Below are 15,790 nucleotides of genomic sequence, written 5' to 3'. Positions count from 1 at the left end.
CTCTTACGCTCCCACTCTCAACCTTTTTTGTTCATATTTCTTCATGCTCATCATTGATTGCATCCTCTCTAAATGGCTTCCTCCATTTCTCTATTCCCCTTCCCATTCTCTTGCAAACCTGCATCCTTTCTCGCATCCCTCCTTGAAACTTTGCACTCTTCCCTTGTACTCCGGTGCCTATAAATGCAAAATGCAAAGAACAGCAATAAACACCAAAACTCCTGGCTTTGCCAATGCTTGTTCTGTTTCTTTCCAGAACTGGTGCTCCTATCTCTTTCCTTAACAGCCAGCTGTCAATTTTTGATTAATGTGCTTTATGTAGCGGGAAACAAAATCCCAAAACATACGACCTTGTTGTCTACATTCTCTATTTTTATTTTTGGGTAGGGAGGATAGCTCTTTGGCAACGCGCTTGTCTTGGGAGCAAGACGACAGAGCAACACAGGTTTCAATCCCGGGTCAGCGCTTAGAAACCTCTTCATTATTAAGCGCGTTATAAAAAAACGATTATAATTATACATGAATCTGAAGGACAAAGAGGGCATCCGGTTGAGAGCCATGCAGGGTTCTCCTTCTGAGTTCTCTGTGAGTCAATCAGAAACCCACAGAGGTCACTCAGGTCTCTGATGGCATTATCACTTCACTGGCATCATCCTTTGAGGTTGAAAATCATGATGGTGAAGTGTTTGCGTGGATAGGTTCTTCGACAGTGGGGCCACGTCCCATGTAGAAAACATTAATTATAAAGGATATTATCTCCTCTGCAGATTCCTCCTCTTTGAAATGTCCAGTCACAAGGCTGGAATCTCAGAAATGGCAAATGATGCTTGCATAGCTGCTGGTGGCACCGCCCAGACTTGTGGCACCTCAGAAGTGACTTTGTTCAGTGTGTAAGTGGCACCATCTGCCCTGAGCTCAACATTTCCTTTTCTGATGCCACATCGGGACTTAGTAACAGACTTATAGGTTTGGACCCCAATGGTCATACAAGTTGGAATTTGACCCATATTTTTTTTACTTCTTTCACTTTTTTCTTAAAGTTATTGAGCAAAATGAGTACAAAAGCTTCAGGCTTTAAGGCCTGTGGCAAGTGTTATAGGACGATGTCCATCACCAAAACCGATGATTGTTGTATTTGGTGCCTGGGGACTCATAAAAGCAAAATCTGTTAGGTTTGCCGGGCTTAAAGTCAAAGGCCAGGAGCTCTAGGGAGCGGCAACCTTATGTGTCCCAAGCAAAGGAGACAAATCAGCTGCCCGTAGGTAGCTGCCCGGGGCTTGTCAGTACCAGAGCGGGTGTAATCTGAACCCTACAATGGAGGGATTCTGGACAGAACCCCTCTGCTTGTTCCAAAGTGAAAAAGCACCATTAAAGGTCCGTAAGCGCATCAAGATCATTGAATTATAAGCACTATGGAAAGAAAAAGAGAAACAAGTTTATACCAAAGACTCCTCATGCCAAGTCAACAATGGCACACGTCTTCGTGTTGTTGGAGTTGAGGGACATGGAATCAATAAAATGTTAAGAATATTTGGTGATATGTGTTAACATCTGACTACACATCCCACCATCCCTGCTTTTCAGAGCAGTTCCGCGGAGTCAGCCCTGTAGAGTTCAGCTGTGTTGCTTATGGGTTTGGACAAGGTGCTGGAGTTACGCACGAGGCCCAGTAGCTTCCAAGTGGAGAACCCCTGCATGGAGGCGCACATGAAAGTGGGTGCTCTTCTGGGAAAAAGGATTATGTCATTGTTGACTGGCAAGGCCATTTCACCAGGGCACACGAGAGCTTTTGCAGTAGTTAATATGATACTGAAGTTGTTTACGACTTGCAGGATGCCAGTATCTGGATACCTCGCCTGATTTAATGCTAAATGGTTAAGTAGATGTGTAAAATGGACCAAAAAGGCACCATCCTTTTCTGCATTTTGTGGAGTTCGTCAAGAATCACGTAATGAACATCTGGGGGTGACCCTTGACACCTTTATTGCCTAGCAGACTCTCTGGTGTGCAAGCCCAAATGCAATGCTATTCCGCTAATGTTTTCAAACCAACATGCACAGTGATGCCTGCACTCTAACCAAAGCAAAGCATAACCTTCTCCTAACACCTGTCACTGCCCGACTGCTACCGAATGTTGCAACCTACGTATGCTATGTTAATGCTTTGCAATGTTAAGCTCAAGCCTTCTAAAACAGCGCCACAATGCCTCAGGGCAGCTCTGTGCGCTTTATAAATGCAAATAAATAAAAATAAAAATGCCCCGTGCAATGCCCTAACCAATTTCCTAACTTGCCTCCAATGAGGGGGTCGAAGCACATGGAAGCTTTGTTCAAGAACGCGTTAACCTCAGTCTCAATGGCTATGAGGTCAGTAAAGGCATCAATTCATTAGGGAAAATACCAATATGTCCTGTGCAGGTAGTCGAGAAGGCCATTAATCATTTATCTGTGGAAAACTGTGAGGCAATGAAGGAGGTTGTGTTAGAATGCTTGAAGACATCCAAACCTATCACTCAGGCAGGGAACCATAGCTTATTGAGACTGGCTGATTTTTATGAGATCTCAGGTACAACTCATGGACCTTTGGGATTAAGTGGACCATACCTTGGAGAAGTTCAGGGACTCAAGGCAGACAGTTAGGTCTTGTAGCCTGTCGGCCACCCCAAAGTGTTACGCTCACCTGGTATCCACGGGGAAGCCACTCAGCCTGGGTTGGTTGCAGGGGTGGACTGGGAACTAAAAGAGGCCCTGGAAATAATTACTGGGGACCAAAAGAGGCCCTGGAAATGAAGCTCAAAGTGGCCCCATGTTAGACATTTTCAGCAAGCCCAATGCTTTTCCTATGAGAAAATTTGGAAATACCAGACAAAAGAGGCCCAGGGTGCAGAGGCCCACCGGGAAATCTCCAGAGTTCCCAATAGGCCAGTCCACCCCTGGTTGGTTGCAGTTATCTGCTCCCCCGTTTTCCAGATGTTGTCTATGGAGGATGTTCAGCCTGAAAATACAGGAGGCGGGGTTCAAGACTGGCCAACTGAGGTAAATATCCTCCCACCACCCCGTGTCCTTCAGCCCCTCTGGGCCCCCTCCTCACCTTGTTGTGGGATTAGGCGTGCTCTCCGTCCTGCCTTCTTGGCAGGGGTGCGTTGTCTTCTGTGGGTGTGTGTGGCCGAGTTACTTCACTGGCGCGTGCCCGTTTAAATGTCTCTCAGGTAGGTCTTATTGCAGCAGTTCTGTATAGCGTTGTTATTCATACATGCCTTTCTTTGTCTAATAATGTCTTTTTCTCCCCTAGGTGTGCGGAGCTTCGTGTGGCGAACTGGTTGAGTTGGGCCTCACCGGTAAATGATGGCGCGTGATGTGCGCTGCAATGCAGTAAGTAAGTGCTATGCGCAACGCTGCCTTGTCTTGCCTTTGCTAACCAGTTTTCTTCCTTCCTTACAAGTCGCGGTGCTTCCGAGCGTGTGCGGAACTCCGGAGTGGTGCCGGCCGGGAGGTGACCAGCCAGGTTTGTGGTTTAGCACTGTCAGAATATGCCTTCTCTAATATTGTCCTCTCCTTCCCTCTTTCAGGTCTTTCGCTCCGGAAGGTATGCAGAGTCCAGAAGAAGCTGTTCACTGGAGCTGAGAGCAGATAACAGGATGGAGATTGCAGGTAAGATGCTGATAATGATGTCCCTTTTGTCTCCTCTGCAGGTTCTTCTTCTCCGAGGCTCGTGGGTATCACAGGACATGGTGAGCGTCACGTTGCAGTTTGCAAAGTAACACGAAGCGTGCTTTCTTGTTCGGGTGTGGTTTAAATAGCCTCAACAAAGTAGTCCGGTTAAAGTAGTCCCTAGGCCAACACACCCAAAACACTATACCGCATAGCTTACTTCCTAGGAACCAAGCTATGTGGGTGCCTCCATGATCACTGCAGGCCCAAATGAAAAAAGTAGTCCCCCCTTTACACATGTTCTTCAAAGTGTATGAGCCTGGCTCCATAGGCGTCACGACTGGCCCCAAGAGAGTCTTGGGAGTGGGTGCCAGGCCTTCAAGGCCTTGATGGAGCCCTGAGCCCTGATCCTACCTGGCAAGTGGACTTGCCAGTGGGGGTCTGGGGTAAGGGCCATGACACAAAGCTGTTTTTCACGGCACAGTAACATAGGTCCAAGCCAGTGACACCACAGTAGCAATGTTTTTGCAGCGGAGAGCCCTTGAAAAGGAATCTATTCAGACAAACTAGGGGAGGCATCTGACAAAGGAAGGTGGCTTCTCAGCATGTGGCTTCTCATTGGATGGTTTCCCCAGAAGATCTGCTTTGATATTTTCACACAATGCCAGAGAGGGCAAGTTGGAGGACTTTGTGAGAGAGTGGAAAACTGGGGACATTGACCAGTGAGTCCTTAAGATTGTGAAACAAGGTACAGTCGTCATTTCATGACTTTTCTCCAGATTGCCACACACAATGGGGGACAGGAGCTTTATCTTTCAGAGCTTTTTCCTGTTAGTAAAACAGATGGTTCTAAAAGGAGCCGTAGTAAAAGTTAATATTAATGTTAATGTTAATGTTAAAGGTATTTATATAGCACACTATCACCAACGGAGTTGGTGTCCAGGCGCTCTAGCGGATCTGTAAACAAAAGGTGGACAGGGTGGGTTGGTGGATGAAGAGGGAGTAGGAAAGCGAGAGTACTGTTGGCAGCTTCAGTTCGGTTTTCACCATGCACTGAGCTTGGATGTGCAAATAGGATTGAAGCGGGTCCTCCAGTGCTGTTGTTGCTATCTATGTCTTGGTTGTTTGTTGTTGCACTGTGGTGAAGTCCGTGCGGTTTGCTGTGAGAGAGGTGGTTGTGTGGGTTTTGTGTGAAGTAAGTAAGCAGAAATTGGAGGTTTTGGTTAGTCGGTTGTATGTATCATAATCCCTGTAGTTTAGTTTATGTATCAGTAGTCAAAATGGGTTGGTATATCTCTCTCTAGGTTTACTGAGTATCTAGTTTCTGAGAAAATACTGCGGCTATTCAATAGATTAATTGGCATATTACCCCAGGTTCGGTGAGCACAGTCCTTAGATCGATAGGGGTGTTTTATTATCATTACCCAGCTTCTTTCTATCTATTTACTATCGTAGTCTATTGGGTGGTATAAGCTTGTCTTCCCTTTCCTGGCTGTCTCGTATCAGGGCTGGGGGAAGAGGTTGGCCTCCAGCTAACTTATTGAGCTTGGTACACCCAGGGGTGGCCATAATCCTGTTTATGTAGTGGAGTTATATTATCTTTCCCTGTATTCCTCTGTGGTGCATTACTGCCTGTGCCCTCAAGGGTGCCAAGTGCCATTGCTGGGGAATACCTTGTTCTCCCTTCCGATTCATCTATGGGTGTTCTTATTTATGATGGTGTCCAGTCAACTGGTCAAAAAAAAACTGGTCGACTGCAATTTGGTCGACGCAATTTGGTCGAAAACCAAATGGTCGAATTTTTTTTTTTATTTATATATTTATTTTTCGGGTTTTCGTTTAGTAAAAAAAAGGGGTTTTTAGAGAAAAAAAAGGGGGTTGGGGGGGACCCCCCCAAAAAAATAAAAAAAAAGGGTTAAAATAAAAAAAATAAAAAATTCGACCATTTGGTTTTCGACCAAATTGGTTCGACCATTTGTCTGGTCGACCAATTTTTTTCGACCAAATGTCTGGCAACCATTTATGATTGGTGTGGTTTGTTTTTAATTGATAGTGGATATGTTACATGTCTGTATTTCCTTATATAATAAGGGTTGATGATTTAGGGATTAAGGGTAGGCTCTTCTCTCAGCCTAGTTCCTCATTGTATTTCCTTATGGGCATTCTTTCTGGTTATGGGGTGAAGAGCCATGATTTGAGGAGTTTCCTGAATTGTAGGTGATCTCTTGTGTTCCATATGTTCTTTGGTAGTTCATTCCAGGTTTTTGGGGAGAGGTGAGAAAAAGAGGATCCTCCAAGTTTTCTCTTGGTGTATGGTTTGGGTTCCAAACGGATGTCACTGCTAGATCTGAGTGGCCTTGCATTGTGATGTACGTTCAGCTTTCTTCTGATGAACTCTGCACCTTGGTCGTGGATTGCTCTGTGGGTTATGCACATTGATTTGAACTTGATCTGCTGTTTGATGGGTAGCCAGTGTAGCATTTTCAGCGCTGGTGTGATGTGTTCTTTTCAGGGTAGTTTAAGGAGCAGTCTGCCTGCCGCATTTTGTATGCGTTGGAGTTTATTTAGGAGTTGTTCAGGCATGCCTAGCTATAGGCTGTTGGTGTAGTCTACTCTGGACATGATGATGGCGATGACGGTAGCTGTTTTGTTGGTGAATGAGAGGAATGGTAGGATACTTTTAACCGATCAATGGAGAAAGAAGGATTTCTTGATTAGGGTGTTTACTTATGGCTCTAGAGTGAGTTTGTTGTCCGTCAGGACTCCCAGGTTTTTTACAGTTGATGATGGGGCTGGGGTTTCACCAATTTCAGTTGGCCATAGGATGTAGAGGTTGTCTTCTCCATTTTTGAGATGATCATTATTTCTGTTTTGCCTGGGTTGAGTTTGAGGTAGTTTAAGTTCATCCAGTTGTATATTTCATGAAGGCAGTTCAGTAAAGTTGAGTTGTCTTCTTGTGAGTCTTGTATTTTGTAGATTATTTGTGTGTCATCAGCGTGGTTGTAGCAGGTGAGGCCATGTCTTTCGATGATTTTAATTAGCTGTGACAGGTAGATGTTGAATAGAAGTGGCGAGAAGGATGATCCTTGTGGAACTCTGCATGATGATTCTCAAGGGCTTCATTTGTAAGATTTCATCCATATTGTTTCTGTTCTATTCGTTAGGAAGGATCTGACCCAAAGTAATTCCGAATTCTTCCAAACTCATGATGAGGATGTTGTGGTTAACTGTGTTGAATGCTGCAGAGACGTCTAGAAGTATCAGAGTGGTACTGTTCTTGGAGCCTGCGTTGGCCTTTAGATCATGCCAGATTGAAATAAGTGCTGTTTCTTTTCCTCTGATCAGTCTGAAGCCTACTTGTGCCTGGTTTAATAGGTGATGTTCTTATATGAAGTCTTGGGTCGTTCTGTATATGTGTGTTTCCAGGAGTTTAGCTGGGTAGGAAATGTTGGAGATGGGTCTGTAGTTGGAGAGGTCCTCTACGTTTCCTGTTGTGTCCTTGAGGAGTGGTTTGTTGTAAGCTGATTTGAAGGCTTGAGGCACTCTTCCTGTTGAGATTGATTGGTTGAGGGCGTTCCTGTAGTATTCCATTGGTGTTCCTTGTGCAAGGATTGATTTGTAGATGTCAGGGGGGCAGGGATCAGCGGGGGAGCCAGATTTGTTGCTTTGATTTACTAGTTTGATGAAAGTCTCCACTGATATGTGCGGGAAGTTTCGGAGTTTGTCCTGCTGTTCCTTGCATCGATCAGTGTCTTCAGCGTAGTGGTTGCATGGTCTGTTTTGTATGGTCTGTTGGATGGTCATGATTTTATTTTTGAAGTGGTCTGCGAGGTCACTGCATAATTTCTTCGATGCTATTGAAGTGTTGTTGCAGCCGGGTGGGTTTTTTGTTTTGTTTATGATTTTAAACAGTTCTTTTTGGGTGTTTGGTGCTTTGAGGATTCTGTTGTTGTAATATTTCCTTTTTGCTTTTTGTATTTCCTTTTTGTATGAGCGGGTATGTTGTTGAAGTTTGAATTTTTTTCCACAGTCTTTATTGATCATCCATTCTATTTCTAGTTTTCGTTTTTTTCTTTTCATGGCGCCTAGTAGAGGGGTGAACCATTTTGCTGTTGCTCTTTTGCGGGATGTATTCAAAGGTTTTTCTTTTGCGATCTTGTCGATTGTTGTGGTGATCCAATTGTGAAGAATATCTATTTTAGTGTGTAGGACAGCTTCGCCCATGGTCGTTGTTTATGGTTTGGTAATTTCCAGTCGTTCCCTTAAGTTGGAGTTTTTTATGGTTCTCCAGTTTTGTTTCATGATGGTTGGTAGTTTTTCTTATTTCTTGGTAATTGGGGAAGGCAATGTGATTATGAATGGGATGATGAGGTGGTCACTCCAGAGGATCTGAATCAGTGGTGCTTTGGTAATTAGTTTTCTGTTGGCGAAGATTGCGTCTCGTGTATGTCCTGCTGTGTGGGTTGCTCCTTTGACCAGCTGATGTAGTTCCCTTGTTGTTAGTTGGCCGGTAAGCGATTTTTGTGAGGTTGTGGTTTCTTCATCGAACCAGATGTTGAAGTCTCTGAGGATAATCAGATGGTTACGCTCGATGGCTAGGTTGGTGATTGCTTCTATGAAGTTGTCTATGAAGGCTGCATCATATGTTGGTGGTCTGTATATCAGTATGAATTACAGGTTTGTTGTGGGATTTGTTGATAGACGTATGATTAGGGATTCACATTTGTTGATGGTTAATGGGTCTTCCACTTTAATGTGCAGGTGTTCCTTGTGGATGATTGCTAGTCCAACACCTCTTTTGGCTTTTCTGTTTCGGTTACGAAAAGGATGTCGATGCCTCCGTCACTTAGGAGGTTGTAGATTTTGTAGATAAAAGTCCCAGAAAACAACACCTCACCAGGTTTCACTTAGATATTTTCTAATCCTAAAGTGTGAAACATTGAGGCCATTTTAAGTCTTAGGGACATAAATGCGCACAGAAAAATTCAGGATGGTGACTTTGTCCCAACTGTGGGTGACTGGGTCTTAGTACCTCCAGGACTTACATTTTTATGCTTCAGTGTGGCCAACTCACACAGAGTATCTATGGCATATAGCTTTGGCCAGCTTTGGCCAATCAAGGATTTGACACACTCACATACTTGCCATAATACACCCTCTGAAGTACTCTATAATTAAATCTACTATATACATTGTATATATTTCCTTTCCGATCCCACAAGTACCTATCTCCTTGCCTCTTTGGACTCTGCTCTCCTTACCACCAGCCTTTACTACAACATGTTTCTTTTCAAGCCATACACCAACCTACAATGCTGCAAGAGTCCCTCTCATGCGTCTGCCCATCACCATGTGTTCTCATTACAGCGTGTTTTGTCAAAGCTCTTTCTATTCAATTAATACAAATACAATATATACCCATAGAAATTAGAGGTTTAGCAATGATAATATCATGACTGTCCACTTCTGTCATGATGTGAATACCACTACTACCTGTGCCTGATAACATCAGTGCACAATAAATACACTAAATTGTGACTCTTGAACATATGTTATGCAGACCCGATTTGTAATGGTACAGATGCATTCCCAATGTCTTCATTAAGGGACAAGATGTATGTGGCTCTCAGTTACAGAGCAAACCTTTTTTAGGCACTGGAATAACTTATTATTGAATTAAGTTTCACACTGCTATGCCATTTAAAGAATGCATCTGATTCTTTTAAAATAATTGTTAGTGATTACAGATTGTTAGTGATTACAGAGGTCCTGAGTTTGATACAATTGTTATTAGCCACAGATATTTACTTTTTGAAAATGTTTAATTCGTACACACCCACGCGCATTTACACGTATATTAGCACAACTGTGAGTTAATTGTATGTGGTGAGCTGTATTGCATGGTCGAATGTTCTACAACTGTGATCTCGTTTCATCACTTTAACTCTTCATAGTACATTCAGACCCCTGACTAGGGCTGAAACTGTGGAATAAAATACGCTCTGATTATAAAACCAGGGACAGGGCCTACTCCTCCTGTCAATTCCAAAGCCCAGACTCACTTTGGGCAAGCTAATTTTCACAACCACTTTGCTTTAAGGCTACCATTGCGATTTTGTTACTGCAACTGCCTATCTCTTCATATTCAATAATATGTTCCATAGAGTTGTGAATGTGAAGGCACTAAATGCAGGAGTGATGATTGCTTACCTAATCAGTAAAGCTGGTACTTCTAATCCATATGTGTCTCAACTGCTCCCACCCTCCATTATTTGTTCATATTTAAGCCAATAGCTATATAAAAACAGATGACTGCTTTGTTAAAAGTCTAAGCATAGGCCTTTGACAGGGTGACAAAGATGCAATGCCTTTGACATTGCAACTTCTTTAGGTTGCACAAGCGCAGGTTCCATTCCTCTCCTCGTTTCAGAGGGACACCATGGTGCTTAACTTCTAATTGTGTGACCAACTTCTAGATAGGCCCAATTTGCCCTCTGTTTTGCAGCTACCCATTGTTAATCCAGTGGTTGTTGCCATAGGTGGTTCTCTGGTGTTATATTATAGGACCACAACGGGGGAAGGGAGAACTGTCCACATTCACTCTAACCTTAAGCCCAATGTAGCTCATTTTCAAGACCCCCCCAGCATAGATGGAGGGGCTTAAGACTAGTAAGAGTTACGTTTCTTCGACCTGTTTGCACTCTGCCTTCAAAAACAACTTGGTTTCCCGCTAGCAAAGAGCAGTTGGCTTACTAGGAAATTATTATAAACGCTGCCTGCCATGCCTACTTGTGGAGTGCAAATATAGAAGCATAAAGAGGCTTCTGACGACCTCTTTACGCTGCTCATTTTCACTCTGTATTGCAAATGACAGAAATTCCACGAGGGGACCTGTTTTCACATAAGTGCAAACATTAGCTGTGTTCTCCAGGCAGTTTTTATTTAAAGTGAGCTCCAAAGTCTTTAATCTCCTACCACATTTGAGATACTTTTGTTTGTCAATGAGCATCATGTACATTATGGGAAAATCCATGTTTAGCTTAACAATCACAGAGGGAAGTCATTTTGTTTTTTCTTTAATATTTGCATTATTTTAAACAATTCCCTTTATTTCCCATTAAGGGCCATCAGAAAGTGTGAACACTCATCAAATCCATGCAAATTCTGGTAATTTGAAGCAACGACCAAGTGTGAGCTCACGAGCAAGTGTGAGCATACGTCCAAGCGTGAACACACGTCTAAGCATGAACACAAAACCAAGCATGAGCACACAACCAAAAATGAGCACAAGGAATCCTATTAAACATGAGAGCAGGAAGCACAAGTGAAGAAGGACATAATGCTGAATGAATTTCATTCCAAGAAGGAAAGAGGGAAAAGAGAATGGTTAACCACATAGATTGATTTCAAAGTACTGTTACCAAAAGTCTCGGAACAATTTCAATACTTTATCATTAATAAATACAAATGTTCATCATTCAGAGCCGTTTACCGGAGAAGATGGAGCAAGATCATTCTAAGCAAGAAATAAACATACAGGACTAATGATATCCGAGGTCCGCATTGTCTGCAAATGCTCTGCAATCTTGGGCAAAGATGAGACCACAATGAGACTGAGTATGATTGTCTGTGTTCTGAGTCAGGGGATGGAAATTCATTTCATTATGATGGATAATCTCAGCTTAGGATACTCCATGTTTAAATACCATAGCATTGCCACTTCAAATAGTTTCTGTAAAACCATGACTTAATTAGCCTCTCTTTCAAAGAATTTGTGATGCTCTGGCATAAGTTCCGCTTCATATGTTGACTTGTCTAATCAATACAAATGGTAGAATGTGTGTTCTTGTGTTGTTATTAAAGTATCATATCTTATGTAGGTTATGACATAAATCAGAAAATTGGTGTAATTTGAGAGACTGCCCGTGGGTTGCTAGGACTATGGGCTGGAGATAGATTGAAACAGTGGGGGTGTCCTATCAACACATTTCAATAATTGCAACCATTTCATGCATACTTATTTTACCTTTGTGATGTATCACAGAGACAGAACTTCTTTGCCTCACTAATAAGCAAAGCTAAATATTCACAAACTCGCTCCAACTGAGTGGTGTTCAAACAGCTTTAATAAATTGGCTGCTGATCTTATTTAAATTATTTTGTTTTTAGTTCTTAGAAACTTTCCTCAATAAGCACAGTTGGTCTATAAGAACGTGTTTTTGATACAACACAACATTGAAAGGGGACTTTTTTTAGGATCACAAACAAATACAGTGTGTAAACAAAAATACAACAATCATCATTAATTTGACAAATCGTGAAAAACGTATTTCAACAACAAATATTTGACAACTTGGCTAAGTACATAGATTAGATTTGTATGTAACAAATATGTCTTTCTTTGTCATACATTAATGGTTGTTAAGCAGAAACCTGTGCAGTTCCCTTAGGGAACACTGCAAAAGATTTAAGACTGCAGGTGTTGGCAGTAAACCCACTTGGCAGCAGTCTGTACCACCCAGATTTACCTGGTAGCTGTGGCTGAGCAGTCAGACTTCTCTCAAGAAGAGTTAGGCAGTATGCAAAGTATACACAATAGGCACTCAGATACAATAATACAAGCAAACACTGACCAGAGCTTTGGTATCAAAGTATATAATTATTTATTTAAAAACACACGGTTTGAAACACTCCAGCACTCTTGTTGTAAAATATTCTAAACACAGTTACTATTGTAATATGTACACCCCTTTTTCCTTATCAGATAAGTCACAGTAAAACACCACTTATTTTCATACAGAGGTGAGCGCTTAACTAGATGGCACTCCAATAAGTTTGTGAGAAAGGGAGGGAAAAAGACAGAATATGGAAAGGTACACCACTCTAAGGTTCAGGAACACTGTTAGCAAGGCAGAAGAGCAAAAGTCACTGGTGAGCCAAAGTCCAAAGGCCCGGCACACTCTTAGAGAGAGCAGAGCACAAATGCGCCCAAGATCACACAGTTACTCTAGGCTTAGAAAGTCTTGCAGATAGTTCAAAAAGAGTTTAGAGAGGCTTAGGAAAGTTTAGCCAGGGTGTCCCAGGCTAACCCAGGTTCGAAAGCCGGGGGCTAAATCTACCCCGTACAGTCGGTAGTTGTTCCTGCCAGTGGGTGCAAGTTGCGTCGTCGTCCAGGGGAAGAGAAGATCTCGACTTGGAGGAAAGATGAAGGTCGTTGCACTAGCAGGGAAGAAACCAGCCGCAAAGTTTTCCGGTTAAAGGTGGTACCTTTGTTTCGCGGTCGTGGTAAAACGTGGTATCCCGGTTGCCGGGGTGCTTGGCACAGACAAGGCGGCCACGAGGTACGTCGGGAATGCGAAAAGACGGTGAAACTGGTTATCCGCACCAGTCAAAGGAAGAAGACTCTCCGGCGGGAGATCTTCTCTGTCGTTGGGAAAAGTGGTGAGGCGGTCCAGCAGGGCTCCACCGGTGGTGGTGTCGTGGCAGGTCAGCTCAGCTTCTCCCTCGTCGGATTCTTAGGTCCTGTGGCGACTTCTGAAGTTCCAGTCCCCAAAGCCCTGCTTTTATGCAGAAAACCCCCATTCACTCAGCCTAGCTGTCACTCAAACATACTAAGTGGTGAGCCGGCCGGTTCACCACTTGGGCTAATCAGGACTGAGTGTGACTTGAGTTGCCTAGGCAACTCAGTCCAGGGTGCCTAAATCCCCCTCCACCCCTCCTAAGTACCCCAGACAGAGTGGCATCACTTTGGAGGGCTTCTGTGGAGAAGCCCGCCAAAAAGTGGAACAAAGGGCTCGACTTGGGTTGGAGTCACAGAAGAGAACACAAACGCCATTTTAGAATCAAGTTTTGGCAAAAAAATACCAACCGGAGAATTAATATTAATTAAATAAACCGGTGGTATGTTCGAGGCTACCGTAAATAATTAAATAAAGATAGTAGCCTAAAACAATGGGAAATCCCATAGGAAAATATTTGCGGTTGAATATAAAAAGTAGTATCAACTACCACCAGCCAAAACTCGATCAGGGGGGACGGAGACGTGCCCCCTCGACTAACAGACCCTGGGGCAATTGAATTGCTCCAGCCAGTACGTCCACAATATGATGGTTTGTACTGTTTCTGTTCAGAATTTAAGACTAGTAAAGTCAATGGTGACTTTACATGCCCTGGGAGACAGTAGTCAGTCCCAGGGTATGGAGTCCATACTGGGGGATCACTATGACACCCCTGTGTCACTGCACTGAGGGTGCTGTGTAACACACATCACAAAAACACATGAAGCCCTATGGAGTAAAAGACCCCATAGCCCATTAAACACATCTAGATTCAAAGAAACACACTCAAATCATGCCCAAGAGTGAGGGTAAAACAGTCTCACTCTTGGCAGGAGAAAAAAATAAACCCCAAAAATCCAGCAAAGCTGCTGGGGGACTCACTAGGTTAGGAAATTCAGCATTAACAGAGAATTCTCCCTAACAATGCTACATAGCAAACACCATTTTTGAAACTTAGGGACAAAGGTAGGGTTGGAGGCCAGACCGAATCCTAAACTTGCAGCACAGTTGCACACATATTTAATGTCCCGAGGGGTGTGTGTAGTATTACACTCCTAGGTGGAAACCTTAAAGAGGTCTACCAGTGCCAGGTAGAAGGGTGAACTATAAGTAGGTCGACGTCTGGATGTTGAATCATGGGTAACTGCTCTTGCGGTGTACTGTAGGGGCACCGTCCAAAGACATTTCGGCTCGAGGAGATAGAAGCCTGCTTCTAGGGCCAGGAAAAGGTCAACCTAAAATGAGGGACATGTAAGAAAGGTGGGGTGAATAGACTAAATTCTGTAAAGCTGGGGTACATAGCAGTGTATACAAGTACATTACGGAACAAAGGTTAAAACATGATAAAATTACGTGTGGTTTGCACACGTCCAGTGTCACACTGACCTTGAATGCGTGTCCCTGGGTCTGGGCCCTCTGGTGTGGGAGGGAAGATGATTTAAACCCAGATGGGTAAAGAGAATGCGGTTTCCCAAATGGAGTAGGTCCCTGTGGTGCAGAAAGAACAAGGAATGCGGGTCAAGTAAAGAGACTTAGTAGTGGTTACCTGCAGCTGCAGTGCGTCTCATATGTCTACCAGGCGCCAAAGTTCAGCTGGTGAGTGCCGGAAAGAAAGTTCGGCAGGTTCCTGAAAATAAGAGGAGGAGGTGTGCTAAGTAAGTGGCTCACATGCCGTGGAGCAAGGGGGGCCTGGAAAAACATTGCGGTTTTCAGAATAAAAGATGTGACCTACCTTGAGTCATGTAGGCACAAGGATGCACGGGGACGGAAGTGCTGCGGTGAATGTAGCCGTATATATCAAGAGCACACTAATGCAGTTGCATGGCTGGTAGAAGCTGAATCAAGGATACGGCAGGCTCCTAAAGCAAAGGAGGAGGAATGAGAAGTGAGTATCTCGCGGATGAACGAGCACAGTATGGCCTGCCTGGTGAACTCGTGTGCCAAGACAAAGATGCCTCCTACCTTGAGTGAGTGATGTAGGAACAAGGATTTGTGTGGCTAGATACAGCACGGTTGAAGCTGCCGCTGCGGCAGAGCTCACATTGAAAAAGCGGTGTGGCTCCCAATTATGCGCATGTGCGTTAAAATAGTGTATCTAAAAGAAGCGCATGCGCGTTGCTGTGCGCGTCCCGTCATTTATTTATTTGCATTTGTAGAGTGCACAACAGCTGAGGGGCATCGTGGCGCTTGTTACAGAATTACTTTGGTTACAGGAGTCATACATTTTTTACGTACAGGGAAAAATACATACAGTACAGTGAGGTTCTAGGCATGGAAGCAAGGAAAGTTGAAAAAAGTAGGTGGAGTGTTAGTTGAAGAGAGGTTTTTAGATTTTTACGGAATACCGGGAGGGAGGCCTGTGCTCTGAGTGCTGTGGGGAGCATGTTCCAAAGTTTGGCAGCTATGTAAGAGAAGCCAATCCTACCTGCTTTGGCCCTATTGATGTGGGGGGTGTACAGTTGATTGGAGTAGCAGATTTGTGTGGGGCGTGTGAATGTGGTTCTTGCGATGGTCTCTGATAAGTATGAAGGGGCTGTAAGGGTGAGGCATTTGTGTGTGCATGTAAGGATTTCAAAAGTAATG

The 15,790-nt window shown here is 43.7% G+C and overlaps 1 protein-coding gene and 1 long non-coding RNA gene across 2 annotated transcripts in view; one reads left to right on the top strand and one right to left on the bottom strand.

Moving 5' to 3' along the window:
* LOC138569550 (kinesin-like protein KIF19) overlaps positions 1–11,491 on the top strand; it is a 3,041,213-nt gene extending 3,029,722 nt beyond the window's left edge. Inside the window, exon 21 of the mRNA XM_069647615.1 lies at positions 10,773–11,491. Coding sequence (XP_069503716.1) covers positions 10,773–10,978 — 206 coding nt within the window. The 3' untranslated portion in view covers positions 10,979–11,491. The remainder of the gene's footprint in view (positions 1–10,772) is intronic.
* A 1,968-nt stretch (positions 11,492–13,459) lies between these two features.
* Positions 13,460–15,248, bottom strand: LOC138568981 (uncharacterized). The gene is made up of 4 exons (XR_011303036.1): positions 15,170–15,248; positions 14,940–15,066; positions 14,594–14,695; positions 13,460–14,442 (listed from the first exon to the last, which is right to left on the bottom strand). It is a non-coding gene; the product is annotated as an uncharacterized lncRNA (long non-coding RNA).
* Between the last annotated feature and the right edge of the window lie 542 nt (positions 15,249–15,790).

Source organism: Ambystoma mexicanum, chromosome 2q (genome assembly GCF_040938575.1).
Source record: "Ambystoma mexicanum isolate Mex_15411 chromosome 2q, UKY_AmexF1_1, whole genome shotgun sequence".
Classification (NCBI taxonomy): Eukaryota; Metazoa; Chordata; class Amphibia; order Caudata; family Ambystomatidae; genus Ambystoma; species Ambystoma mexicanum.
Note: the sequence above shows the minus strand (reverse complement) of the source record. Positions and strands in the feature narration are given on the sequence as shown.